This window comes from Primulina eburnea, chromosome 8 (genome assembly GCF_022965805.1).
Source record: "Primulina eburnea isolate SZY01 chromosome 8, ASM2296580v1, whole genome shotgun sequence".
Classification (NCBI taxonomy): Eukaryota; Viridiplantae; Streptophyta; class Magnoliopsida; order Lamiales; family Gesneriaceae; genus Primulina; species Primulina eburnea.
Window position 1 is genome coordinate 3019582 of NC_133108.1, and position 27909 is coordinate 3047490.

At 35.7% G+C, this 27909-nt stretch overlaps 5 protein-coding genes across 6 annotated transcripts; 1 reads left to right on the forward strand and 4 right to left on the reverse strand.

Moving 5' to 3' along the window:
- Nucleotides 1-861: 861 nt before the first annotated feature.
- Nucleotides 862-2293, reverse strand: LOC140837684 (uncharacterized). The gene has a single exon (XM_073203797.1). It carries the CDS (start codon nucleotides 2170-2172, stop codon nucleotides 931-933), a length of 1242 nt encoding a protein of 413 aa, XP_073059898.1. The 5' UTR covers nucleotides 2173-2293; the 3' UTR covers nucleotides 862-930.
- Nucleotides 2294-2587: 294 nt separating this feature from the next.
- On the reverse strand, nucleotides 2588-3366 carry LOC140837685 (alpha-amylase/subtilisin inhibitor-like). Its single transcript, XM_073203798.1, has one exon. The coding sequence runs from the start codon at nucleotides 3317-3319 to the stop codon at nucleotides 2666-2668; it is 654 nt and encodes a 217-aa protein (XP_073059899.1). The 5' UTR covers nucleotides 3320-3366; the 3' UTR covers nucleotides 2588-2665.
- Nucleotides 3367-6273: 2907 nt separating this feature from the next.
- On the reverse strand, nucleotides 6274-7397 carry LOC140837686 (uncharacterized). 2 transcript variants are annotated; one of them, XM_073203799.1, is made up of 2 exons: nucleotides 6733-7397; nucleotides 6274-6481 (listed from the first exon to the last, which is right to left on the reverse strand). In XM_073203799.1, exon 1 carries the CDS (start codon nucleotides 7354-7356, stop codon nucleotides 6739-6741), a length of 618 nt encoding a protein of 205 aa, XP_073059900.1. In that variant the 5' UTR covers nucleotides 7357-7397; the 3' UTR covers nucleotides 6274-6481; nucleotides 6733-6738. The 2 variants fall into 2 exon arrangements, with proteins under 2 accessions (XP_073059900.1, XP_073059901.1); XM_073203800.1 differs by having other exon boundaries at nucleotides 6274-6460; nucleotides 6720-7397.
- A 6084-nt stretch (nucleotides 7398-13481) lies between these two features.
- Nucleotides 13482-15297, forward strand: LOC140838432 (uncharacterized). Its single transcript, XM_073204724.1, has one exon. It carries the CDS (start codon nucleotides 13599-13601, stop codon nucleotides 15213-15215), a length of 1617 nt encoding a protein of 538 aa, XP_073060825.1. The 5' UTR covers nucleotides 13482-13598; the 3' UTR covers nucleotides 15216-15297.
- A 341-nt stretch (nucleotides 15298-15638) lies between these two features.
- Nucleotides 15639-27507, reverse strand: LOC140838431 (histone acetyltransferase HAC1-like). Its single transcript, XM_073204722.1, has 17 exons — nucleotides 27298-27507; nucleotides 25858-26192; nucleotides 24863-24974; nucleotides 24241-24529; nucleotides 23658-24176; nucleotides 21674-23490; nucleotides 20863-21159; nucleotides 20504-20782; nucleotides 19437-19565; nucleotides 18829-19029; nucleotides 18577-18719; nucleotides 18174-18486; nucleotides 17792-17931; nucleotides 17314-17392; nucleotides 16814-17203; nucleotides 16069-16286; nucleotides 15639-15956 (listed from the first exon to the last, which is right to left on the reverse strand). The coding sequence occupies exons 2-17, from the start codon at nucleotides 26049-26051 to the stop codon at nucleotides 15845-15847; spliced, it is 5232 nt and encodes a 1743-aa protein (XP_073060823.1). The 5' UTR covers nucleotides 26052-26192; nucleotides 27298-27507; the 3' UTR covers nucleotides 15639-15844.
- Between the last annotated feature and the right edge of the window lie 402 nt (nucleotides 27508-27909).

Genomic DNA, 27909 nt, shown 5'->3' on the forward strand with positions numbered 1-27909 from the left:
TTCAAGGTAGTCAATGTCTTCCTGTTGCGTGTACCCTTTAGCAACTAAACAAGCCTTGTATCTTTGTAGGGAACCATTGGCAGAGAACTTGTCTTTATATACCCAACTACAACCAATAATAGATTTGCGCGGCGGGAAGGGGCTGGTAAATAAATAATTGACCAAGTGTTGTTGGCTTCTAAGGCACTGATTTCATCATCCATTGCTTGTCTCCGCGTAGGAAATGGAACAGCTTGAGAATATTGTTTTGGTTCAAGGACGGATGATATTTTGTTGACAAGGGCAGAAAAAGGAGGTAAAAGTCTACGTGAACTAAGATAGGCGGACAAAGGATGTGTTGTTGGGTAAGGAAGGTTGGATGCAAATCGTTGTTTCTTACCATATTTTGTAAGAAAGAAATACTACGGATCAGTACTCATATTGCTACAACACTGAGCATGATCGATTTCCTTGTGTTAGCTAGCTAGAGTGCTGTAAATTTCTGTCACGTCGTGTAGGCTATGGACCTCACATAAAAAAAAAAAAAAATAGACACATACATATATTTGTGAAAACAATTAGAGTACCGGCGCCAACACGCATGTGCATCTCGTCGCGTGCACCTTTATATCATTCTAAACCTTATCCCCACCTAGCTTTTACACCAACCTTTTATTTTTATTTTTATTTTTTTAAAAAAATTGATATATAATAAGGTGACAAAGAATATAATAAATACGAAAAAAACACACATGTTATTGATGATAATCCTATTATATATTAGTATTCGAAGAGTTTACTCAACCAAAACGAACATTACAATAATAAATAATACATTTTCTTATATACCCTATACAAGGCAACAAAATAAGGAAATACTAAAAAATTGGAAGATACTAATTAAAAAAAAAAAGGATTGTGTGAGTTTTTGTTTGCAAATTAAGGTATCGATCAATCCAAAGTAGAGGAGGTCCGATTATGAGAGGCTGCGCATTGGTAAGCAGGCCTGGATAGCTGGTACCCGGCGCTGGCCGGGCACGCTGCCATCCCCAATGGCGGCGCCGCCATGCAGTTATAAGATATGCAGACCGCGGTTGTTTCCGGCAGCACGTAGCCCTCCTCCATCGGGAATCCCGTTATGTAATTGTGCTGCAGATATAGTGTTTTCATGGTGCCAGCCTTTACGCTCTGCACGTATTCCTCGGGAACTTGCCCGTTTAACCGATTGTTGTTCAGGAAAAGGGTCTCGACTCCAATTAAAGCCGGAGTTATTTCACCTGTCAAGAAATTGTGACTCAGGTCCACAGTGGACCCTTCCCCATAACTCCACGGCGGAGATTGTGGGACCCCGCCTGACAAATTGTTCCGTTGGAGGAGCATTGATGTGATACAAGGTCGAAACAGGTAAGTTGGGATGGCCCCACTGAATCGGTTCATGCTCAAATCCAAGTATGCTAACTCTGAGAGCGATTCCAGGCCGTCAATCTGGCCCCATATGTGGTTATTCGACAACGACAGGTAGCGGAGACCTGACGGCATTTGCTCCGGCAACGTCCCGGTTAAGTAGTTGTTGCTGAGATCCAGGTGAAGGAGCTGATCCCAGAAGCTGGAGGGCAGGTTTCCGAGAAGTTTATTGTGGGATAAAATCAGGACCTTTAATTGATTCAAACCAGGCACGGCGGGCGGGATACGGCCTGATAGCTGGTTGTGGCTGAGATCTAGGGTGTGAAGATTCGGCAGGTTGAAAATGGCGGCTGGGATATCTTCAGTTAAGCGGTTGCGAGTAAGAGAGATGACTCTAAGGTTGTGGAGGGAACCAAGACGAAAAGGGATGGGTCCCGTGACAATGCCGGAGAAGAGAATCAATTGATTAAGCTCGGTGAGCTTGGCAATGGCTGGGGAAAGCGTTCCTGCTAGCCCAGGTGAGTCAGAGAGGCCGGTGCCAAGAGAAAGAATCGTAACTCTAGAGGAGAAACAAGTGACTCCGGCGAAGGATGTGCAAGGGTCGTCGGCGGCGGAAAAGTCCCAACTGGAGAAAAACCGTGTGGCGGCTGCGGAAGGGATTTCGGTTAGGCTGTTCCTGATTTCACGCAATGCAGCGAAATCAGATTTGCTCATGGAAAGCGATGATGCTGATGTGAAAAAGGAGAAGATAACAAGTGGAAGAAACAAAAGAAAGCTTCCTTTTGCCATATTCTTTTTGGGGTTATTTTTGTGGCGGAAGTTGGTGTTTTTATCTGTGTTGTATTCAGTGTTGCATACTAAGAAAGAGTATCGGACATGAATGGCAGAGGATAGAGGGGTCAACTTGGTAATAAAAGGCGTTTTAATATATATTATTATATTGCTAAAAGTGAATGGTGATGGTGAGATTTGTTGTACATATTGGGCTCATTTATAGTAAACATTCAAGATTTGAATTTCAACTATAATTTATTTGAATTTAAACTATCGGAATCCGTGTATGTACATTAATATCAAATTATTACTTCTTTTCCGATTCAACGTATTTAAAACTCATCTTATACAAGATTTTAAATTTCGAATTTAGCTGTCTTCTATAGCAGCAGATATGAGTTACTTGAGAAGTTAATTAAGATGCAGATGGTTATCCAAGAGTTTTATTTTATTTTTCAGAAGATACAGATAATAAAATATTTGTATCATCTAGCTCTTGAATCTTGACTTAATTTCTGATATACGTTGTTGACTCGTGGTATGCGGGATCCACTTTCTTGAAAGCAATCAATAGTGTGTCGCCACCCAAACCAAGCCACCTCCGACCTTTCTCCACAAACACTCCCACATCCTCACATATATCGACCACCCTAGGACAGTACACAATCTTGTAGTAACGGCCCTCTCCACTCCCGACGTTCCTCTCTATCTTAAACCAGTTCTCCGCCCCAGGCCGACCCAGCTCCCCGTTGCTCCTCACATATCGCCTCCCTGTAAACGGGTCCACGCTTCCGAGTCGCCACACCGTAGACTGCACGCAAACTGTGGCTGCGAGGAACGCTAGGTTTACTTCGGCGGACAACTTTATTGCTTGCTTCTGGTCAGCAGGGAAAATTTCCACAGAGAGCCCGACGGAGCTGTTGTTGGTCTCTTGCATCACGTTGTGTGGGCAGGGGTAGCGGCGGTCCCTGGCGGAGAGGGAGAGCCCGCCGCCGGCGCCGGAGAATATGTGGTACCTCGTATGCTTTTGGAGCTCGTTGCCCTCCAAATCTTGGATGGAATTCTCCGTAGGTTGACAAAATGTTGGGCAAGAAAAATAGGGTAGTTTGAGGAGGAGAATTTCAATGAGTATAATTATGGTGAGTTTTCTTTTAATTTCCATGTTTGGGAAATGCAGCGATAATGTTGTAGTACTTATAGTTAGGATTAATATACAGTAATATATTTAAGTCTATTGTGAAACGGTCTCACGATTTTTTTATCTGTGAGACGAGTCAACATTATCGATATTCACTATAAAAAGTAATATTTTTTCATAGATGACCCAAATAAAAGATCCGTCTCACAAAATACGACCCGTGAGACCGTCTAACACAAATTTTTACCATAATTATTAATGTCTTAAGGGCTGCATTGCATTAGTTATATAATTTCAAAATAAACTATATATTTAAGCAAGAAGATATTATAAACTAAGTTTTATTCTTTTGTTATTTCAACTAGTTTTGTCTACACATGTTGACGGACGATATTTTTTATATAAATATTTTTTTAAAAAGGTGAAAAATTAAAAATAAAATTTAAGATTTTCTAATAAGTTTTAAGATTTTTTTACATGAATTTAATTTTTCATAAAAAATAAGAGGAAAATGAAAATTATATTTCTTTTGAAACCTGAATGAAAATTAGAAAATGTTATATATACAAACTAAAGGCAAAAATTTGTGTGAGACGGTCTCACGGGTCATATTTGTGAGACGGATCTCTTATTTGGGTCATCCATGAATAAGTATTACTTTTTATGCTAATAGTATTACTTTTTATTGTGAATATGGGTAGGATTGACCCGTCTCACGGATTAAGATCCGTGAGACGGTCTCACATGAGACCTACTCCAAACTAAATTATAAATTGAAAGATTAAAAAATTATACATAAGTTTCCTTATTTTTCGCAAGAATGTTTTTCTTGCTTTTGTCTCATTTGCACGTGCAGCTTTGAAACGGTCATATTTCGAATTCTTATTTGATTTTTTCCCCAATCTTATGATTCGAAGATCAAGATGGAAAAGGACTATGATTTAATTGCGGTTTAATCATATTTGATAATCCTTTAAATATTTACATATAATTAAATTTAATGTCAAATCAATGATCAAAATAAATGAATTGTTGGTATCATGGAATATGCTCTTTAGTTGTCTTCTATTCAGTCGAGAAGTTGGGTCCAGGTATTTGGACATACTTCTGTTTAGTTTTGTATATTATTTAGCAGCTAAAACACGATATATCAGTTTTATATAGTTTTCTTTAGCGATTTTGGTTATCTATTTCGTCGAAATCTTGGTTCTCTATCTTTGTTTTATGTGTGCAATTTTAGAATTTTTGCGATGTAGGTCTGATTTGACACATATGTTGTGCTTACTTGATTTCGACGTGAAGTTAATATATAAATGTTACATTGTACTTAAAAAAATATTAAATTTGTTCAAAATTGAATAAATATATGATAAAATTCTGAAATGTGACAAAATAAAATCATAAAACAAAAAATATATATGAATAGAAAACAATTTTTTGTATTTAATAAATATGGTGAATTGATTAAAATGATATAAATTTTTTAAAAGGAAGAGGTCTTTTATGATACGATTACATGAGTGTGTATCTGTAAGACGAATCAACTTGATCATTACTTACTATGAAATTTTTAATTTTTTTGGCATAAAAAGTATTATTATCTTATGAGTTGAGTTGAATCGAGTCGCAAATTTATCTTACAAAAATTTGTGTGATGAGCTAACAAAAATTTTCTCACGGACTAATTTTTGTGACAAAGAAAAAGGAACTTAGCATCATTACTTGTTGAGATGAAAGTCGTGATATATTAAATTTTAGTAGTACCGATTAAATTCTAAAAATTCCACCTCTTCAGCCATACAAATTTAATGGTGCAATAAAATGGCAAGTTTTCCTTGTTTGCGAATTTAATTTATTATATTATCAAATTTTATTAATAATAATTTATCATTGTTTTTTTATTTATAATTTTGATTTATTTTCTCCGACATGACACTGATGATATAATGTTGATCTGATGCCCGATGTGTGATACTCATATATACAATATCACATTAAAACTTTCTATATAAAAAAAAGACCAAAACTAATAGCTAAATACAATATTGAAACTCAAATTTGATAATATAAAGAAACAAAATTACAAATAACAAACATACACTACAAAAATATAATTTTTCCTTCTCTTTATACTGAAATTAGAGTAAAAAGTTTCGGTGTTGATTTAAATCGTACAAAGGTATAGTTTATTTATAAAAAAAATATCACTTGAATGATCAAATATCGATATATATATATGTGTGTTATTAAGACAAGAAGTTCGAAGCACCGACAATTTCTTGAAAACATTCAACATGCATAATTTATAATGAATTATACCTTGTCCGATCGAGTAATGATTTTTATTTTCAATACAATTTGATTCGACATTATATGCATAAATAATATTATAAATTGATTTACAAACTACATTTGAACTAACAAAATTATTATTGCATTTCGTGACAATACGCTAAACTAAATCATCTGTTACAAAAATATTAGATAGAATCATACCATCAAAATCTAATGGGACTTGTTTTGTAATTGAAAAAAATAACATTTCTGACAAATTCTTCCTTACTTTTCTTGGATAATGTTTCTTTATTTTGTCTTTTAATAAACTAGGAAAAGGCATTTTGTCGTTTTAATTATATGTCATTATACAGAGAGGCTTTATAAATTTTATACATAAAATCTTTAGATATATTTTATACATCCAACCATATTATATATATAATGGTAAACCAGGTCCTTTACTTATTAATAAATACTAGCAATTCACATAGTTAATATTCACTTTTATAATTTTCAATCTAATTAAGCATTTAAAAAAATAATTATTAATTAAGTTTAACATTAAAAGTCATATTCTATATGTTATAAAGTCAAAATAATAGATAAGAATATACTGTAATAGATTTTTATGATGGAATAAATTTATTCGTATATATATTAATAACTGGTTTATATGAACCGGAGTTCTTTTTATACGAAAGTACACAATTTCTTGAAAACATAATAATAAAGAGGGATCAACATGACATTTTATGGAGAAACTTAAATTCCTTCTTGCTATATACATCATATATGGAATACACAACACAAACAACACGATCGACTTAACGATGTCGCAAGTTCTTCCGTAAACTCTTCCCGTCACGATGGTTTTGACGATGTAAATATCTATATATATGGTGGCATCATCTGCATCAATGGCATTTAAATGAAGTTAACATTATCCATGGAGTGCATTGGCATGATCAAACTCGTTCGACTCGAGTTTCGAAGATCGTTCGGCTCGAGTTTGATAGTTTAAACTAGCATTCACATATTGAAAATGTTGGTAAAGTCCCTTTAGGAAATCCATGTTATTGTTTCTTAGTTGAGATTAGAAAACGAAATGGGGTATGCATGGAATATAATTCAGTACTGCTTATTTAACTTATTCCAATTACCTTCATTTAGGCGGGGCATTGGAAGCCGGGGGGTGGAGTTTTTCCGCAGTCAACGAGAACTTCAAGTGCAATGGGGAGAAGTATGTTGATGTTGAGAAGCTTTGCTTTGATAGTGGTGCAAAGGCAGAGTGCTGCATCCGCGTCCACCAGCCCTTGTAGCACGGGACAACAAGTGTCCTTGGCACTGGTACCAATTATAAGATGCCCGAGACTACCTAACAAATCGACACATGCACCAAGTTTCAAAGTGTTAATAGGACATGTTTCCTTTCGTTTCGGAGGTGGTGGGGGAGGGCATGGAGTCTCGATGGGCGGTTTAGGCACGATCGGTGGTTCAGGTTTGATTGGAGGGTATACAATGGGAGGTGGTTTGGGTATGTAAGGTGGTGGACTCGGCAAGTAGGGTGGTGGATTCGGAGGAGGCTTGGGTATGTAAGGTGGCGGATTGGGGACGTAGGGTGGCGGTGGCTTGACGACGGGCGGCTTTGGATGGGAGTTAGGTGGTTTTACATAGGGAGGGTGTTTCGGTGGGAGGTATGGACAAGTTGGGCATGCTAGAGAAATCAACAATGTCCCCGAGTTGAGGAGAAAGATCAGCACTTGTACAATACTATGCTTGGCCATGGTTGGAGTTCACTAGCAGCTATATTGCTATTACTTATAGGCAAACAAAGCCGCGTCGGAATTATTGAAATTTAATTTGGAAAATAATACTATTTGTCATCCTTGAAGTTCGGGCAAATGGGTTCAATTGTGAAGGAGAGGGAATTGAGACAATGAGCTATCTGGTTTATGAAAGAAGAAAACTATGTGCTGCTGTCGTTGTTTGGAAGAAGGCTCCATTTCTTGGTACATATATACAACCATATATGGACCACACAAACTCTTCCCAGTTTGTCTATTTTTTCGGTTGTGTTTGCATTGATAGATTTTAAATTACTCGATCTGTCTGTATAGATAAAATTCGAGTAACGTAAGTTTAATAATAATTGTGATGGATTTCATATATACGTGTCATTTGAAATTCATTATAAAATATTTCTCAAATCAAAACTCTCATTCCAAATCAAATCCAAGCTGCAGATTAGATACAAAAAAAATATAAATTTGCACCGTTTGAAGTTGAAGTTCTACATATTTTAAAATTCGAGTTCGTGGTAGCTAGCATTCGTTTTAGTATTGTTCTCCTAAATCTTGATCTCAAATAAAAGAAACTCAAATGAAACACGTAACCATTGTACTATGCATGAGCACGTAACCATTGTACTATGCACGCGCTCATGCATTCTATACAAAATTAATGTTGAATCAATCATGGTTAGGATATAAATAAATCAAGTCGGTCATGAAGTGTTCGGAGCTCAGCTCGGTAAAAAAACTCGTTCGAGACCGTTTTTTAAGCTTGTCGATATTTGGGTGTAAGGAGCTCTTCATATTTGGGCGTAAGCGAGCCTGTTCAAACTAGTCGAGATCGAGCTTTTCAAATTCTCATATCTTATTTCATTTTTTCGGCCAAAAATGCTCGAAAAGCTAAAAAACGGGATCGAAAACTAACCCACTTAACAAGTCGACCTCAAGACAGACTCATTAAACATGATAAACAAAGCACTAACAAGTCGAGCTCGAGCTATTCGTGAACTTAATAATTTTAAAACGAAACGAGTTCGAGCTTAATGATATGTATACATTAAATGAGCCAAATTAGAGCATGAGACTGTTCTGGTCAGTTCGACTCGACTTATTTACATTCCTAACCATGATTGTATATCACATTCATATCTTATAACCAAAGATATTTATATCATACAAAACCAATAATAATATTTAACATTAGCTACCTACTTTAAATCATTAACTATTTCAATGTAATCAATAGCTACATTCCCCCGACTAGAATCATTAATGTAACATATGTAACAACTGTATCTTGCCGTGTCGAGGCATCCAAAAAATCAGTGGAATTAATACTAAAATATTATTGTCCATAATTTCTTCTTCAAAATTTGTATTGATTATTTGACTTGAAGGAAAACAACATATGAGTGAGGATATGTATCACTTGCGTTAGGTTCCAAAAACCGTGGGCCAAAATGATGGCCGATTTTGTTTACATTTTCAAACTTGTTACGAGGATGGAATCTGGAAAACGCGATCCGATTTTTTAACGTATTGCGACAACTTGATTATGCGAACCGACATATAGAGATATTAAAACGAGATAGCCATATAAAATAGGTGAGTTTTGTTGACAGTTTATTGAACATAAAATTGGTTAGGATCGTCACATAAAATAAGTGGATTGAGTTGGTAATTTTCAACTCGCGCAAGGCAAGATGGATTATGACAGATTACGAATTGACCTGCTTCGTAGCCCATTTTTACGCATCTTCTTACTGGTAAGTAAAATAGCCATTTGAGGTTTATAACTTGCAATTTCCAGGACAAAATTTTCTTATAAATATTTCGAACAAATATAGTAGATTTTTTTTCTTTAAAAAAAACGTTAGTCTAGGATGTTTTCATAATTTATGATAAAATCTATATATATATATAAAAGCAGAGTTTTTGCCAAAAATAGTAATTTCCCGCCAAAATGTCATTTCTATAAAAGAAAATATTTATTATGTATATTGACATACGTGTACTGCAATAAATGACCACTTCAATTATTGTTTGCATTGATTACATCAATTCATTTAATTCAATTTTGAAATTAATTAATTTTTATATTAATTCAAATGTAATTTATATATTATATATATCTAAAAATAAATTTGGTTGAGTGTTAAAAGTTATCACTACAACAAGGTTTTTCAATTAACACTAATTTACCATTTAATAATCATAATTTTTTTTTATCTCAAATACATATTATTTCGAAATTATCTTAATTTGAAAAAAATTAATGCATTGTAGTTTTCTTCCAAAACCTTATGTATATTGTATATCTCGAATTTTATCCTTAAAAATTCAAATAAAAGAGTACAAGAAAATTAAAAGAGATAGATTCAAAAGAGTTTCAAATGGACATTAAATTACTCTCAATATACATATATATTACTCTCAATAATCAGAAATGATTGACACCCAATGCATGCAATTCGATATTTCCATAATTTGAAAGAGCTAATGTATGGTATAATTCTGTTAAAAACATCCAATGTATAATTTTTGTCCTTGAAGATGTCTAATTTGAATTTTAAATTATAAATAATGCAATATTGCATATAATATTATAAATCGATTTTATTCTATTTATCTTATTAAATTTATCTACTTCAAAATTGAATTCTGAAATGAATAATCTTTTCAGCACCATTTATGATTTGAATCCTCCAAGATGTAATGTTCGTGTAAATTTATATTTGTTCGTTGTTATGAACTACATACACATAGAAACAACGAGACATTAAGTTTGAAATTTGTCTTTAATGATCGAGGAGTGTAAAATATTATTCTTCTATTTGTATAAAATTTTAATTATTATGTATTACTAATGTGATAATTTTCTTCTATATTACAAAGTTCACGGATACATGATATTGTAAAATGTCCCGTAATGGAAATGATAAAATCAATTCTAAAGAAAGTACGCATCTTATTAGAAGACACATCATAAATTTTATTTACATTGTTTTGGAATACACATAATCAATTTAATAAAATAACTTTTCTGATTTATACGTAATTTACTTATGATCACATATTTCAATTTTCTTTCGGAATAATAGGATGTTGTGTATGTTATGAAGATATTTTGTAGATAAAATAACAACCCATTTGGATAAAGATATTGATGAAACAATTATTGTTATCATTCAAATGTGTCAAACACGTGTCATGTCACAAAATTGTTTGTGAATATGGATTTAAACAAAATTACTGAATTTTTTAAAAAATATTTCTCATTAATTTTATTGAATGTGATTAAATTTTTTTTATCGCGTTAATAAATAATAATATAGCTTCTCGAAAATTAAAGAATTAAATATGTATTAAGGTTGGTGGTTGACATCAATACACTAACACCCCGTTTGGTTCGAGGGATTAGGAGTGATAGACTAATTTATCCGGCCCAATCAAGTGTTTGGTTCAATTTTAAATAAACCTACCTTATCCCTCCTAGGTATGATTAGGTTATATTAGGTAGGTTAAAATAATACCTCCTCATCCCCTAAGATTATTTATCCCATTCTTAATACCTCCTATTTTTCCGATTTTACCCTTCTCTTAAATTCAAACTCACCACCATTTCCCGCCACCGACCGCCGCCGGCCAACCACAGACGGACCGCTGACCGCGGCGAGCACCGGCCGACCAGCGACGAACTGCCGACCACCGGCCGAACACCTGCCGACAGCGGTTAGCGACGGTTTGTCAAAAAACCGTCGCTATTAGCGACGGTTTGTGTAGAAATGTTTGTCAAAACACCGTTGCTATTAGCGACGGTTTGTTTATAAAACGTCGCAATTAGCGACGGTGTGTTTAAAAAACGTCTCACCTGCTGACCTTTTCCGATCGACCATTTCCGCCGGCCGCCGGCCGCCACTGTCGCCGTCGCGAAGGGGAAGGACAATTTCGTCTTTTCATCAAAAAATTCAAAATTATCCTACACTTAAAAATCTTACCAAACATAATATTATTTTACATCATATATTACAATTCTATCACAATCATTTTCTTTATCATTTACATACTAATAATTAGTTTATCCTATCCTTCCAACCAAACGTAGTTTTAACACGATAAGCATCATGTCATTGTCTTACGCTAACATAATCTAAAATTTTGATATATGATAGTGATTATTAGCCAAAAACATTAATCGACATGCGTTGTATTTAAGAAAGTTTTTTAAAATAAGTGAAAAATAGTTTTTATTTTTAATTTTTATAATTATATTATTTTTTTCAATTTAAATATCAATTTATTTTTTACTAATTTTTAATAATATCATCCCGTGCATCGCACGGGTTAAATACTCGTAAGGTTTAAACTAAAAGTTTTTACAACTTTTTACTAGTAAAAGATCTGTATTTTTGTGTTATAATTGTTTAAGTTGCTAGTTTTGTTGTACTTTTGTTTTCTGATTTTACACCCAAAAATTACCCAAGTTTGTAAAAAGTTTTATCATCTTTCACAAACAGTACAAAGATTTTCTGTGCGACAAAATGTTCTCATCAACACACGTTATGTTAAATGATATTAAAATAGAAAACGTATGCAACTTTCTAACTCGTAAAATTATGATTTAACTTTGCGGATAACTTGTAGTATATCTATCATATAAGAAAAAAGATTGTGTCCTTAAATATTTTTTTGGATGAGTTTAAATGAGTTACGTGATTTACAGATTATTACGATATTTAACAAATTTACCCATTAAAAGATAACGGTTGCAGATTCTCGCATTATTAAAAAAAAAAATTGATTCAAAGTTCAATTTAGTAGGAATGCTCTATAAAGAGAGCTAATGAGCGGAGAGCTACGACACTGATGATGAACGAAATGAAGAGTACAATGTCTTCCTTATGAGCTATAAGCTACCCGATCTTAACGAGTCCTACACTCCTACTAGTACATGATCTTCCTTACCCCGCTGCTAAGCTAGTACCTGAACCTTACCGGGAGTAGGGACTAGCTACGAGCTGTTATTCCTGAATCCCATGAAAGAATAGAACAATCAAGTTTTGAACTTTCATATAATTATTTTTTAGAATAATCGATATATCAAAGGAACAACTTTCATTATATAAATTATTCACTAAATTATCCTTTGTTTGGTTCGATTTTATTGTAAAATTCTTGTTTCTGACTCGATGTTTGGGTGCAGAAATGACCATAATGTACAACAGTAAGGTGTTCTCTAACATGGCAATGACGGAAGTTTAGGGAAGACGATGTGCAAATAAAAGGATATTTTAGTCAATAAATAATATTATACAAAATCAATTCTATCACATTAAAATCATACCAAACGAATAAATATTTAGTTTATCAAACGAGATTAGTTATCGATGTTTCCTATTTTCTTATCACTCGTCTTATTATATAATCCAACAAATATATTTTAAATTTAGAACATTTGATACATGTCTATGTTATCATAGCATATATCAACATATAATAATATTGTAATATACACCCCACGTCAACTTAAGTGGTGAAGTCGATGAGTGATTGATCAATAGTAGAGAGTTCGATTCTTCTACCAGTACTTATCACGTAATATTTGTCCAGTGTGATTAACCCAACAACATATTTTCCAAGCTATTGCGTTAGTTCGGAAGTTTATCCAATGCACGTTGAGTTGTATTATGAAATAAAATACAGGGCTAAGTATTAATTTGGGAATAGGTCTTTTGTATCTGTGAGACGGGTTAACCCTACTGATATTCACATTAAAAAATAATATTATTAGTATAAAAAGTAATATTTTTTCGTGGATGACCCAAATAAGATATTCGTCTCACAAAATACGACTCGTAAGACCGTCTCATACAAGTTTTTGTCTTAATTTGGTTCAACCTAAAGTCGGTTTTATTTTTCGAAAAAATAGTCAAATAGGTTAAATCGATCCATTTTCGGTTTTTTATTGTGAAAAATCGATGACCCGTTTTAATTTTTTGTAAATAATATTATTCTGTATATAGATTTTAATATTTTTAAATAATTTTTTATATATAGATTTTTTCTCTTTTTAATAAAATTTTTCAAAATAGGTTAATTCGATATCGATCTGTTTTTGTTCAAATTTCGATCCGGTCGATACAATTTTTTTGGACAGGAACTGCAATCGTTCTAATCAGATTTTGTTAATGAAAATTTGTTTACTGGATTGAAGGGAAAAACTTGGCGATTTGAAAATGGATGCTAAAATTGAGCAGCTAGTAAGCATGGGTTTCTCAAATGATTCCGCCGCTGAAGCTCTGGCTTCCGCCGCTGGCGACGTCGTTAAAGCCACCGATTGGCTTCTCCAAACTCAAAACCCTCTACCATTCAGTTCCACCCCTCCAGTAATCCAACCCAAAATCAATCGATTCTTCCACTTCCACTCCAACAAGGACCAACACCCACCAAAATCCCGACAAGAAACTGAGGAAGATGAATCGACCCGTCTGTTGATTCATCGTGAAAAGCATCGAAAATTGTCAGATCACCAAGAAAATATCCAGAAACCCCCAAGAGAAGCATCAGCGTTTCCTCTGCCCGACGCGCCGTTGTCGGAGAGAATGAGGCCGCGCGTGCTCGACGAGGTTATTGGACAGGACCACCTTCTGGCGAGAGATTCCCTCCTCCGCGCCGCCATCGAGTGTGACCGCCTCCCTTCTATCATCCTCTGGGGCCCACCCGGCACTGGTAAAACCTCTATTGCCAGAGCCATTGTGAGTTCGTGTGGCTCTTCCTTTTACCGATTCGTTTCTCTGTCTGCCGTCACTTGTGGCGTGAAAGATGTTAGAGATACAGTCGACGAGGCCAGAAAGTTGAAACAAAAAGCCAACAAAAGGACGGTTCTTTTCCTTGATGAAGTGCACCGGTTCAACAAGGCGCAGCAAGATTCTTTCCTGCCTGTGATTGAGGACGGGAGCATTGTTTTCATCGGCGCCACCACTGAAAACCCATCCTTCCACTTGATCACGCCATTGTTGTCTCGTTGCAGGGTACTAACCCTTCATCCGTTGAAGCCATGTGATCTAGCAATGCTCCTCAATCGAGCTGTTTCAGACATGGACCGGGGATTGGCTATGAACTTGAAGGGAATGGTTAAAGTTGAAGTGAATGAAGAAGCTATCGACTTTCTGTCGTTGCATTGTGATGGAGATGCAAGGGTGGCATTGAATGCTCTCGAGATTTCAGCCACAACAGCGACCGCGCGGTTCAAGAAATCTAATCTAGATAAAGAATCGAATATAGTTGTTGCAGTAAACGACGTCAAAGAATCGTTACAGAGCAAGCATTTGGCCTATGATAGAGCAGGGGAGGAGCATTACAATTTGATCAGTGCCCTACACAAGTCTATGAGAGGGAGTGATGCTGACGCCTCCATTTATTGGTTGGCTCGAATGTTAGAAGGAGGTGAAGAGCCACTCTACATTGCACGCAGGCTGATTAGATTCGCCTGCGAGGATGTTGGTTTGGCTGATCCACAGGCTTTAACACAAGCCGTTTCTTGTTACCAAGGCTGTCATTTTATTGGGATGCCGGAGTGTAACGTGATACTCGGACAGTGTGTTTCATACTTGGCTTTGGCTCCTAAATCTATATCTGTTTATCGCGCAATCGAAGCTGCACAGAAGGTTGTAAAAGAATCCGTGGGACAGAATGAAAGGGTTCCACTACATTTGAGGAATGCACCAACGAAGCTAATGCAGAATCTTGGATATGGGAAAGATTATATCTATCCTCCGGATAGTTCTAACTCTTCATCACAAACGTATTTACCAGCTTCACTTCAAGGTTACAAGTTTCTTTATTGGCCATAGGATGTTGAGGTTTTCCCGACCTTGTTAATTTTGTCTTCTGTGGAATTTTGAGGTTTTCACGGTTGAATTTGGTTTGACTTTCTATAGATTCTCGAAAAGAAACTATAATATATCACCAGAACATTTTGAAAGTTCACGGTTTGCGGGAATAGTTGAAAATCAATCGAAACTCAGACTCGATCATATATATACTAAACATAACTGCAGACAGAACGATACCGAGCAAGGAACGATGTGGAAAACTGAGCTTTTCCTCTTACTATTGCAACGGAAAAACTGAAACATTAAGACAACTATGGTACACAACCATCAAACGATGGCAACAGATACAACACAGCGAGACAAAATTAAAGAATCAGTTATGATCTAGTCATAATGGCACACTTCAGAAGCTCTTTGGTAACAGAAGCAAGCAGACTCATCTTTAGGCTTCCCGATCAAACACATCTGGAGAAGTACCAATTAGAAATCGTGTGCCCTGGGGTGACATTGAATCGAAGCTCCTCTAATTTATATCTTGCAACAAATTTGACTTGTGATTGTAAGATGTCTTCCTTTGCCAGTCAAACGAAGTATAACTTTTGTTTTCAAAAAGCGGTGTTATGTACAACATTAATGGCCATAACTCATCAAGAACTCCCAGCAACCTCGGCAGCACGTTGCCTCATCATTTCCATTACAGCAGCACGACGTCGTGAATCAGATTGCTGTTGCAGCCTTCTCATGTGCTCCCTCAAATCCCTGCGTAAGAAATGGGAAAATTTGTGAATAGTATTCTTTTTCATATTAATTTGTTTTACCTGAGGGTAAAAGCAAGATCGTGGGTGAGAAAAATGTATATTTCTGAACAAACCTGCATCGTGGTACATTGCATTCGGATTCCTTGCACGCTCTAGAATGAAGCTGAAGGAGATACCACATTTTCTTACACAAAACACAACCTCCAGAAGCACGGGTCTTGCACAGCATTCCATGGCGGAAAAGTCCTTTCACCTTGCGACAATTTGGATACTGGCAATGCGGTGAACGGCACTGAGAAGCATGCACCAGGAGCTCGAGCATTTTCCTCAGCTGTAACACCGAACAAACAATGTCATATCACACAACTTGCACCAAGAAGCCGAAGCTTATGCAAACTAGGTTCAATGTTTTATGTATTTGCTGACGACCGTTATCTGCAAAATCTTACAGAACTAAAAGGTACAAAGGAGGGTGGATCTCAAGCATCTCTGTCTTAGCAGATATGGCATTAGAACTTAAATTCTTATCTAGCAGTCAGTTGCACCATTACATGTGGAATAACTAACAAGTCATTTTTAGCTACTAGGGCATTAGCCATGCACACCTGGTTGAGCTTAAACAGATAATGAGCCCTACACGAGGATCCGTGGGCTATCATCATAGCACACGTGGTGTGGCATAGAAACAGCTAGCTATCAGACATTTAACTGCCTAAAACTGGTCTAATTGGTTAAGTAGTTTGAGAATACCACAATATATTGGTAGAAAGCAATCAATGTTTCGATTGAAAACAGATCATTAAAAAGCAACATCCATGGAGAATGGAACATCTGAAAACAAAGAAAAATATTAGTTACCTGCGCAACTCGTAATTCCCTAGCTTCCTTGTTCTGTGCATCCCGATCATTGGATGGATGATTAGTAAGTTTATGAGGATGATTAATTCCTCCATCCTTTTGATAGCAAGGATTGCATACATCATAATCGGGACATGTCTCACATCGCCAACCTTGGCCTGATTCTATATCAAGATGACACACATTACATGTTGTCACAAAAGCTGGGGCTGTGGGGTTGTGAAGATGATAGAGGACCATCATTGAGGAATGTTTGGCTCGGCGAAGGGTATCATACTGATAATGGTTTCCTTGACAAAGGCTAAGAAAAGCCTGTCTGGTGTCAAAGAATTCACTCTCAAGAATTTCATCTTTATCCTTGGTATCATCAGGAACTCCACTAATTTCAACCTGCAAATAGAAAAAGCCTTGATCTAAATGCAAAGTTGTGTGAAACAATTGAGAAAAGGAAAAGCATGAAATATCACGTTGGGTCCGAAATTCTGGTAACAAGGACTTACAGGATAAAGTGCATGCTTGTCCTTTTGATTAATAGGATGTCTCTCTCTGTCCTCACGTTTTCGCTCAGCGTCATAGCACCTGAAAGGTGAAATAGACACAATTCAGTAACACAATCTACAAGACGTTATTTTAGAAGAACCCAAGGAATTGAGGGTATAATCATGCAACCAAAATTTTAGATTGCATGTAAGCAGGAATATCAGCATAAAACACATCATGACTGAAAAAACAAAAAGAAATAAGAAAGAAAGATCGTATCCCTGATTAACAACTGTAACTAGAAATAACAGATTCATACATTTTTGGAACATTTAAATATTTTTACATCTTTTCTGTTTTCAGCTCGGATATATATAATGTCTCAAACACATAAAATAGAGAGCCCAATAAATTACCCAACAAGGCATTGAAAATCACATTTGGAACGAGACAGACAATTTTTTCTTTAAGGAAGAAAAAAAGGGCCAGAATCCGTACTTTTCACACAGATGAAAACTTTTGCACTGTTTGCAAACCCAGCGATTTCCAGACACCATTAAAATGCAGCAGTGAGAGCAAGCATACTGTAAGTGAACCATGATAAAGTCTTCCTTCATTGGAAAAATTGTCTCTCCAAGCTACAAGAATACAGAAGTTTAAGAATCAATCACAGAATAGTAAATAAGCTCTCTCTTTATTATGCACTTGAAGGGAAGAGCCAGGAAATAACAAAAACTCATAGCTGTAGAAATATTCATTAAAGCCATGTTTTAGTTAAAAAAAAAAAAAAAAACTACAGCATCATAGATGTTCAAAGTAGACTGATGATGGAAATTTATAGCACTATTGATGATGAAAAAATTATTTCGTAAAAAATTACTTTATGCATTAACAGCAAATCTTTTGATGCATTGCCAGAAAGATCAGTTTGACCAGATGCTTTTAAGGCTCTTTTTGTTATGGCCTTTTTTATAATTCCCTTCTTATGTGGTTTTCTCCCATCATCTTCTTGTTGCAGTTGATATATCATGTCCTCCGCAGCACCAGGCCAATAATCTCCATCAAAGTATGGCAACCGGGATGCAGTTACCTTCGCTCTACATTCCCCGGTAGAAGTAAAGAAATGATCATAAAGATTAGTAAGCTCGGCGACAATTTTTTCATCCTTTGCCTTTCTTAACATTGCCAGATACCTGAAATAGAAGTTACAAAGTAAAACACTCATGTGTTGCCATACCACTCAATACATATTAGTCTAATTTTCAGACAACCACAGAGCTTACCACTCTCGAAGTTTATCAGATTTCGGTGTCTTCTGAATTTCCGGGTGGCAATACAAAATGTAATCTTCACCCTTTAAAGGCGGGCACGCCCATATATAGCAGCTAGTGAAACCGCGCTTTTTACAATAATCCAAGTACCCAATCTGGAATACAGAAAAACAGAGAAGGAACTTGCATTACAAATGGTAACAATGACCTCACCCTAAATCAGCCATAAGAGCAATTTCACAACCAATGAAGTCAATAACTTGCCAATATTTCATGGTATACAAATGTCCGAAGAGCCTCCCCAGTAACGGCTTTGACCTCTGGCCTGAAATATTTAACAGAATCCAGGTATGACAGGTAGACTCGCCGATGATTTGGCTGCTGGCATTCTGATCCAAATTCTTGAACGTACATGCCAAATAGGCATACTTCAACTCCTTCAATTTTTTGGAACAATAATACAACCTGAAAGATAGATATTATGGCTTTCAATGATTAACTTGTGAAAAGTTCAACGCCCATAAATAATAACAATCCTTCATAAATAATCATTCCAACATTATCGAAATCGATGACACGACAAATCTCTCTTCCTCCATAAATTTGTGGCCTCATTGATATGTACATAAATGGTCATACTAATAATGAAAGCCCTAACAGTAAAGACAAGTTGATAACGTTTACAATCAATACAGAACATGTAGATGTGCAACCTCAATATATTTTAGTCAACTAAAAGCATGGACAGCAGTAAAAGTTAAACTCTATCAAACTATTGACTCCTCTATATTTTAGTATGATAATGGAGCTATACTAGTTAATGATATTCCATATCTAAGAATCAGCCAATCAATTGCTTCAGTAAGCCATACCTTAGATTTATATGGGAACTCTAATGGATAATTTTCCTCCTGAAAAATATCAAGGAACCGTGGTTTGACATCCAGTTTTTTGTCCACTGACGACACCACTCTCACAACAAGAGCTTCTGCTCCTGGGACCTGGCAAAAGTGACAAGACAATACTTGAAAATCACATACAGAATCATGCTAATGGAAAACAATTACAACCGCAACCACTAGGATACCAAAATTCATTTTTTGCATATTACAAGATGAAGCATGTGTACTAAGTATGTACACTCTAGAAACTCTAAAAGCAAAGAAAGATTAGCTATTATTTATTTTTAAATTAGAGGTAAAATGGATATTACTCTATTACCATTTGGGATTACAACCATTACCTATATGTATAATGACCATGGACAATTACAAGGCTTTCCTATTTTATGGTAACTTTATGAACAAAGTCCATTTCTAGAGTAAGTTTAAAAATTTTTACTTACCATTTTTTATCTTCCCGTGACATTGCATATGGTTAAACAATCATCAAGCTACTTAATTATTCAAGCTTTCATTTCTGCATTTGGGTTCATATATTTACAAAATTATTGTTCCTTAAAAAATTTATATATACTGCTAACAATTTTTTAAATAACAACACATGGGAAAATATAACTGTCTAAACAATAAATCTACAGACTTGAGGAACCAAAAATAGGTCCATCATGCTGAGGTAAAACATCACAAAAACTTCATACTGAACGGTTTATTTTTAAGGCGAAAATACAAAGGAACCTTCTTCAGAAGTCAAAGCCTTATTTAAATACTTCTTAAAAGGCAGGTCTTACTAAATATAAAAAACTCCACAGGAATTACTAAACTTGAAGTACCAAAGCATGAACTCAGGGTCAGTTCACTCAGTTCACCATCAAATGTCAAAAATATATTCCCTTACGAATCTCTAGAACACATTTAGTAAGTCGCGATAACAAATAGAGTCATGTTAAATAAAATAAATAATGCAAACTATCATTAAAGATCAATGGAAAATTAAAAACATCGCATCACATACCAAATACAAGTAAAAATTGATTCACCTCATCATAACATTTGCCTTGAAGCCTTGCCCTGTCCTGCCTTTCTTGCTTCAGCTTTGCAAATAATCGCTGCTCCATGTGATCACTCAATATTGTTCTAGGCAAATCTTTTGCTCCAAGAACAGCACTCTGTGGCAATGGCACGCGTTCTCCCTTTTCAACCTCGATTATATAACAATTTGGACAAGTGTACTCAGCTTGTCCACCATCATTTCTCCGCCCATTGAATAATGTACAAATTTGATGTTGCCAAGCTTCACATTTGTCACATTGTACCCACTGCAAATATAAACGTTCGGTATTTTAATATACTCACTGCTGCAGCCAAGAAAAATACCAAATAAGTAGATGTGATATACCCATTCTTCAGTTTCCTCGTCATTTTTCTTCTTCTCCATCCTCGCCTTTGGAATGGGAGTCCCATCAACCACAACAGCTTCTCCACGGGAATCATTATAACATGGAATGCAGAAGTAATGACGAGTTTCTCCAGCTCCAAAGGTATAATACATTGCATTTCTTTTAATTCGAGCACCACAAGGCGTACAATATATAGGGGGCGGTTCAAAAGTAAGCTTCTCAACTGCACAGAGCTGGCAAGAATTTTCACTCATGGAATGCTCCATTGCTTGATTTTTTTCTGCTTTTGCTTTACTCTATGTTGACAAAGTATATTAACAAATTTTCATGAGGATAGCGAATCACACATGCAAAGAACGCATAAGATATATCATGGTTCTTTTAATGAAAAAGAGCATAAGTTATTTCATGTAAATGAGATAAATTACAAGAAATTGTACTTGCTGCACCATCTCCTCTCCAGTCAGAATAGTGTGCATCATGCTTTTTAAGATATTGGGTTTTAAGATATTGGGTACACTACACTTCTTGATAATGAAGATGAAGGTAAAAACACAAAGTGGTTCTTATTCTTCTAAATTCACCTTTCATATATAGCTGCATCTAATTTCATAGACTATCAAAACGACAAAATTTCATGTAAAACATGCCTCCCCTTTTAAAAATTGCATCTAGGAGTCTCATAGCATCTTACGTTCAGAAATGCATATAAGGAGTGTCTGCCACACAGCCACAATTTTGCCAGACAGAAATAGAATGATTATATAAATAAAGGAATACTATAGATAACAAGTGTAATATGATACTAACCTGGCCTACCCACTGTCTAAGGCCTGAAATGTGCCGCCGGACTTGTTCAGGTGTAAACAATTCCGTCATTGATACCCCATTTATTTTGGGCTTCCCGGACTTGGTTGTACTTTCAGAAGGTATTGATGAATTTTCTGGCTTAGCTTGTACTGTTTCCTTCTCAATCTTAAGGACTTCCTGAACAACAAATCTAGTAGGGTTATTTGACAAAAATAGATCACCTTCGTGCCTTTTGATATCAGCATCATCCACGTTATCTTGCTTCATTTCAGTAAACTGGGAACTTAATTGTCTATTGCTTACAGAAACCTCCAGTTTAGATTCAGAAACTTCAGATTTCATTAGAAGAATAGAATCATGATTCTGGTCAATATGCAGCACCTTCTGGAAAGGAGGTTCATCTACAGCAGAAACCAGTGCAGCAGAACTTTCATTTTCATAGGCAAGAGATCGGGAGCCTTGTTCAATTTTCATGCGCTTAATAGAAGGATGTAGATCTTCAGGAGTTTCAGCGATAACCGAGCTAGACTTCAGAGTTGTCTTTCCAGCAATTTCAGCAGTATCATTAGATTTACAGGATCCATTGATAGATCCAGGTAAACCCGAATTCATGTCAGAATGTGCACACGACTTTCGTTGTGCCTGCACAAAATTCGAAACAGGAATACAAACTGGGCAGCTTGCATCCCGACAGAGCCTTTTATGGTTCACTAAGATCTTAGTAACATGGCAACGAGGGAATGGACACTTATATATGTTGCAACAATCCATGTGTTTCAACAATTCCCGAACCTTTATGCAGTTAGGTTCTTGGCATTTCCCTTCTGGAGCAGAACATCGACGCGCATGCAGCAAAAATAATAGCCATCTCTGTTGATTTTTGAATTGTCGTTCACGGTTAAGGTTGTTAGATCTAGATATTGTATTGCTTGAATTCGGGGGTACTGATCTAGAAGCATCAGATTGACCGATAATTGATTCTTCTGAGGATAAATTATTTAGTTGAGCCACATCTTGGCCAGTTAATCTGTGATGAAATTCATCTTGCACATTTTGATCATTCAGGAGTCTTCCTGACACTTGAGATACATCTTGAGAATTAGAATACCATTGACCACGAAATGATGCATCCGATTGGATGCCACCGGTGAAACTCGCGAATTCACTTTGAGAATTAGCAGCAAACTGTTGCGGATGTAACAACTGCATCTGATCTGAAGTTTGCGATAGCGATGAACAGACATCCTGTGGACCAGATGGATGTGACAGCAACTGTGTAGCTCTAGACTGGTTTTCCATGGTATTTTGTCGAAACTGACTCTGCGTATCAGAAAAATGGAAGGGATCGGACACTTGAGAATGCAGGCCATCGCCACGAAGTTCAGTTGCACGCCCAGACTTTGTCTCGGAAACTATATTAGCTGTTTGTTGAGACTGGCCATATGTATCATTCTTTGACAACAGCTGGTTTTGCTGGACTTGATGCTGAACAAGTTGCTGGCGCTGAAATTGATGAGATGGCTGTTGAAATTGTTGTTGATGAGTATGCACAAGATTTTCCCTCCCTGAATACTGTGATTGAGAATTCAATTTGTCAGACTGGTCAAGGGATTGAGATTTCATAGCTGTCATCTGATGAACTGCGTTCATGGTTGGTTGACTGGTCATCATAGGAGAGTTTGTTTTCGGAACGGATTGCATTTGCATGGATACAGCATTCAAGCCCTGATTGTTCATCATTGACCCAACAGATGTGACTGAAACATACATATTTCCAGACCCTGCAGCATCAGCCGCACCAATTTCATATCCATCTCCTAAAAAGTAGAATGGGTTGTGAGCGTAAAACAAAACAGCAAGTTCCAAAAAAATTCAGATAAAATCAAATTACTAGTGTTATCACAAGTTTTCCAGTTCAGAAATGCATAGGGGAGAGAAGGGGGGAGGGAACCTAGGAGAGGTGGAAAAGAAAGAAATATTATACCCTGCATTGCTGGTCGTATATTTTGGTCAGATTGTTGATGCATGGGTTTGATGAAGTTTCCATACATTGTCCCGCTTAAATAGCTTTCAGTGGTACCTGGACCATTCATCAGGGACATATTGTTTCCCATCATCCCCAAACCTCCATTTAAGGGCCCATTAGACAATCCATAGGACTTCTGATGCAACGTAGATCTGATTTCACTGCCCATATGCCCACCAATATTATGTAACATACGACTATTTTGACCGCTAATATACTGCTTTTGCTGTATCTGGTGTGAGACAACTGAAGATTCAACAGGCTGAAATGCCTCTACATTATTTGATGACTCCATGCTCACGAATGACTGGTTATTTGCATTACTGTTTATGTCATTATTACTAGAACTATTAAATCCAGGAGTGGGGATCATTTGACTCGTCACTCTTTGTGCACCCATGGATGTCATCATGTTATTGCCCCCAGAATTCACAGAGAAGGCAGCAGATGGTTGTTGGTATCTACTAGCCAAAACTCCTACAAAAAAAATCTATCAGACAGGATCAAAAAGGATATCATGAGAATGAAAACCATAAATTACCATCAGATGAACCATAGGAACCACCAGAATTCCCAGTAGGATAGAAGCTTCCAGAATTAACAGCGGGAGATCTAATCATGTTAGCGTTGGCTATGAGAGAGCTATCCATAGTGGAAGTTCCAATCAAGCCAGGGTTCCCAGTTTGTTGCAATCCAGGTGTTGGGATCATAGTACCAATAGAATTGGAAGAATTAGCATGCGAAAACTGCTGATTGTTATTGCTCATAGGTACGCGTTTAATCAAAACTTGCAAACGAGTTTCCAAAGTTTCCAGGTCAATATACTCCTCCTGATAAGCATATCAATTGTTACTAAACGAAGTTATATGTTTAATAAAACAGTCAAACATCATACCAAAGTTGCCAGGTTTAATTACTACTCATGCAACAAGATAATAAATTATTTCACTAGTTATAACTTCAAAAGGAAAAAACCAGTAGACATTCACAGTATTAAGAGTTTAAAAGGATTGGAAGATAACTACAGGTTCCAATGAAGTCTTTAGTCTTTACCCCTGTGGTATCCATGAAAATGATTACTTATTCCCATATATATGTTATTCCTGAAAATGATCATGATGACTTATTTAAATATACAGAAACTGAATACGAATATACCATACCATTGTGGTAGCATTCTTTGCCAAACCTTCTTCCAAGCGTTTCACTAAATCAATAATTTTCTTAGAGGGTGCCTCATGAGGCGGCTGACGCCGCTGACAAATAAATCCCAAGCTGCAGCATAGGAAAGCTAAAATTTTAGGGAGAGAACTCAAAAACATTCCAAGTATAAGAGCAGTAAGTTTATGGAAGTGCTGTCCAGCATTAATATCATGAAACAGTTGCAGCAATATCATCAAAAGCTTGGGGTAATGGAAATTTGAAAACATTCATTTAAAACAAGATAGCAATATAATAATGTAATAGAAAGAAAGAAAAATACATAATCTATCTACACAAAAAGTAAGTTACCAAATGCAAAAGGAAATGCTGCACGTACCATCATGCATTTTTCCAAAATAACACAACGCTAACATGGTAATTGCGTAAAATATGCCATTCTAAAAAATTTCTCAACATTTAACAAAACAGAATTAAAAAGCAAACAAGTGAAAAGAAAAATATAATGCAGGCACAAATATCCGTTAAAGCTCGTTACGAAGATTTTACCATCGCGAATGTAATACCTAGTCTTATTTTTCATGGACACCACCCAAAATGAGGCAGCAGTAAGAGAAGGACCGCAGTCAGTAAAAAAATGAAAAAGAAAATCACTTATATATTAGAGGGGAATAGACCTCTCTTTGGAACACAATGCAGCTGAAGCCTAAAGAAAAAGGTAACAAAATTTAAAGGAATGAAATAGTGCAGAAAGAAGCAAAAGTTGTTTTAGAATACAGAGGAACTCCTGTTGGTTATATCATCAATGCAATCCATGTTGAATTAAAAGCCTCCTGCATCTTCATTCATATATTGCCATAGAGATTTCATTTATACTTTTTCCATTTATTAATTAGTTATATAACTTGATGCCTCACAGAGTGCAAAAATACTATTATTTTGTGACATCTTTCCGATCAAAATATGTCTTCAATGGATATGACAGGAAAAGTCTTACATTTTTTCTTGCATATATCTGCGTGCTCTCGTGATTTCAGGGTTGTCTGTATTCAAGAGATTTTGCTGGATAACAGGATTTTGCATCTGACTAGGTATCGAATTCCCATTTTGTTGTGACATCCCAGGCAACATAGTGCCAACTTGGTTTGGTATCTGGCCAATTTGCCCTGAATGGTGGGTTTGTGTATTCATCTTTGTTTTAGGCTAATAAATACACCTTCGATAAAATAAGATCAGACTTCTCCATTATAGTCATAAACTAGTCAGGACACAGCTATGTCAAATCATGTATCTCGGATAACAGGGACAATGCCCTGACTTCACTAAAAAGACCTGCAAAGCAAAACCCCCAAAAGACAGAAAACCAATTGAGAAGTCGGTTAACATGATATCATGCTAATATCATAAATTCTTAGTGTGCAACCTTCTTTTAACCAACGACGAAGCATAAACTCATTTCAAAAGCAAATGGCAGCTGATTTTACATTGCAAATTTTATCCATAAACCTTAATTAATAGGTCAAACAACAATTTCTGCACCAAAAACACCCTTGATTCATGGAATGTTAGGGATACACCAAAGACAGAGGCGATACAGATGTAAATTAAAGATGAAATTAATTGAAATTCAATGGTACATGATAAATACAGAACAGTGCTTGAACTTGATTCGAGATTAGCAGCTTCAAAAATTAAAGATGCGCTTACAGTTTAAGGGGGAAAAAACATTCAGTGAGATATGCATCATATAAAACCTAAAGGCAACATGCTAAAAAAATAAGAAAGAGAATTTAAAATTTCTTGTTTTTTTAACAAACCAAATGTGAAATAAAGCATCTAATATTTTTATTGGTTTCAATAATAACATATAAACAGAATTTCCTAGCCAATTTTTTCCTTAAAAAAAAAAGAAACACTAGACGGTTCAAATCTAGACCGTGAGATATGTAACTTGATAACTTGATAGAACAAAAAGTAAATAGTAAAGTTTTTCCCATTATTGATACCATGAATGCACAGAGTATTTCTAAGCAAAAATAATTAGGCATTTCGTCTGATTGAAAAAGGAGACAAATAAAGTTACCAAGATCCAAAATTTTAACAGCTGCGCAGTAAATTAAACATAGGCTTGAACATATAGCTTGCAGTATGGAATTTCCCATAAGTTTGATCATATGCATAATCACGTATATGTGTTGCATGAACGCGTTTAACGCAATGAGTCAGACACAAATCACCGCTTAAACTGACCGAGTTACATCCGAGATGAAATGGATGAACTTTACAATACTAGGGTTTCATCAAATTGGGGGAACTCCAAGTCGTGAATCAGTTATGATCAAATGCATGCTAGGCTGTCAATTGGAGCAAAGATTGATTCCAATTGATGGTGGAATCCAAAATAAAAACGGAAATGAGAGAATCAATAAACATTTACCAGAGTTTGAAAACTGCACGAGCGTAAATGTTGACGATGAACAGTAGAAAACCTAACGAGCTGAACCGTCAGCTGATTGATTGCTTCTCTGAAGTTCCAATGTCGCCGGGCGGAAGCTACGGTGTAGAACGGTGATTCGACGAAGAAATGGGCCGATTTAGCAAGTATGTGTATTTTTGTAAATTTCGTGTACAGTGTGGTCGGTGTTTTTATACTTTTTTTTGTTTATTACTATTATTATTATTAATACATACACATACTACTATAAATACACAGTTCAGTTTTTTTTTATTATTATTACATAAATAAGTATTATCTATTTAAGTTTTAAAAAAAATTCTCTGTCTATACTTAAAATATACATTAATAATTTTGATATTACAGATTGTAAGAAACTCAATAAAAATTTAAAATTTTATTATATAAACAAATATTATCTAATTAATTTTTTTAATTCACTGTAATTATCGATGATGCACTTCGATTCAGATCTTGCGAAGTTAATTACACATGCAACAGCTTTGGTATAAGATGAAGCTCTTATTGCAAATTGTTATTCTTTCGAATATGTTAATGTAACTTTCAAATATGTATTGTCATTTGAGAGAAAAA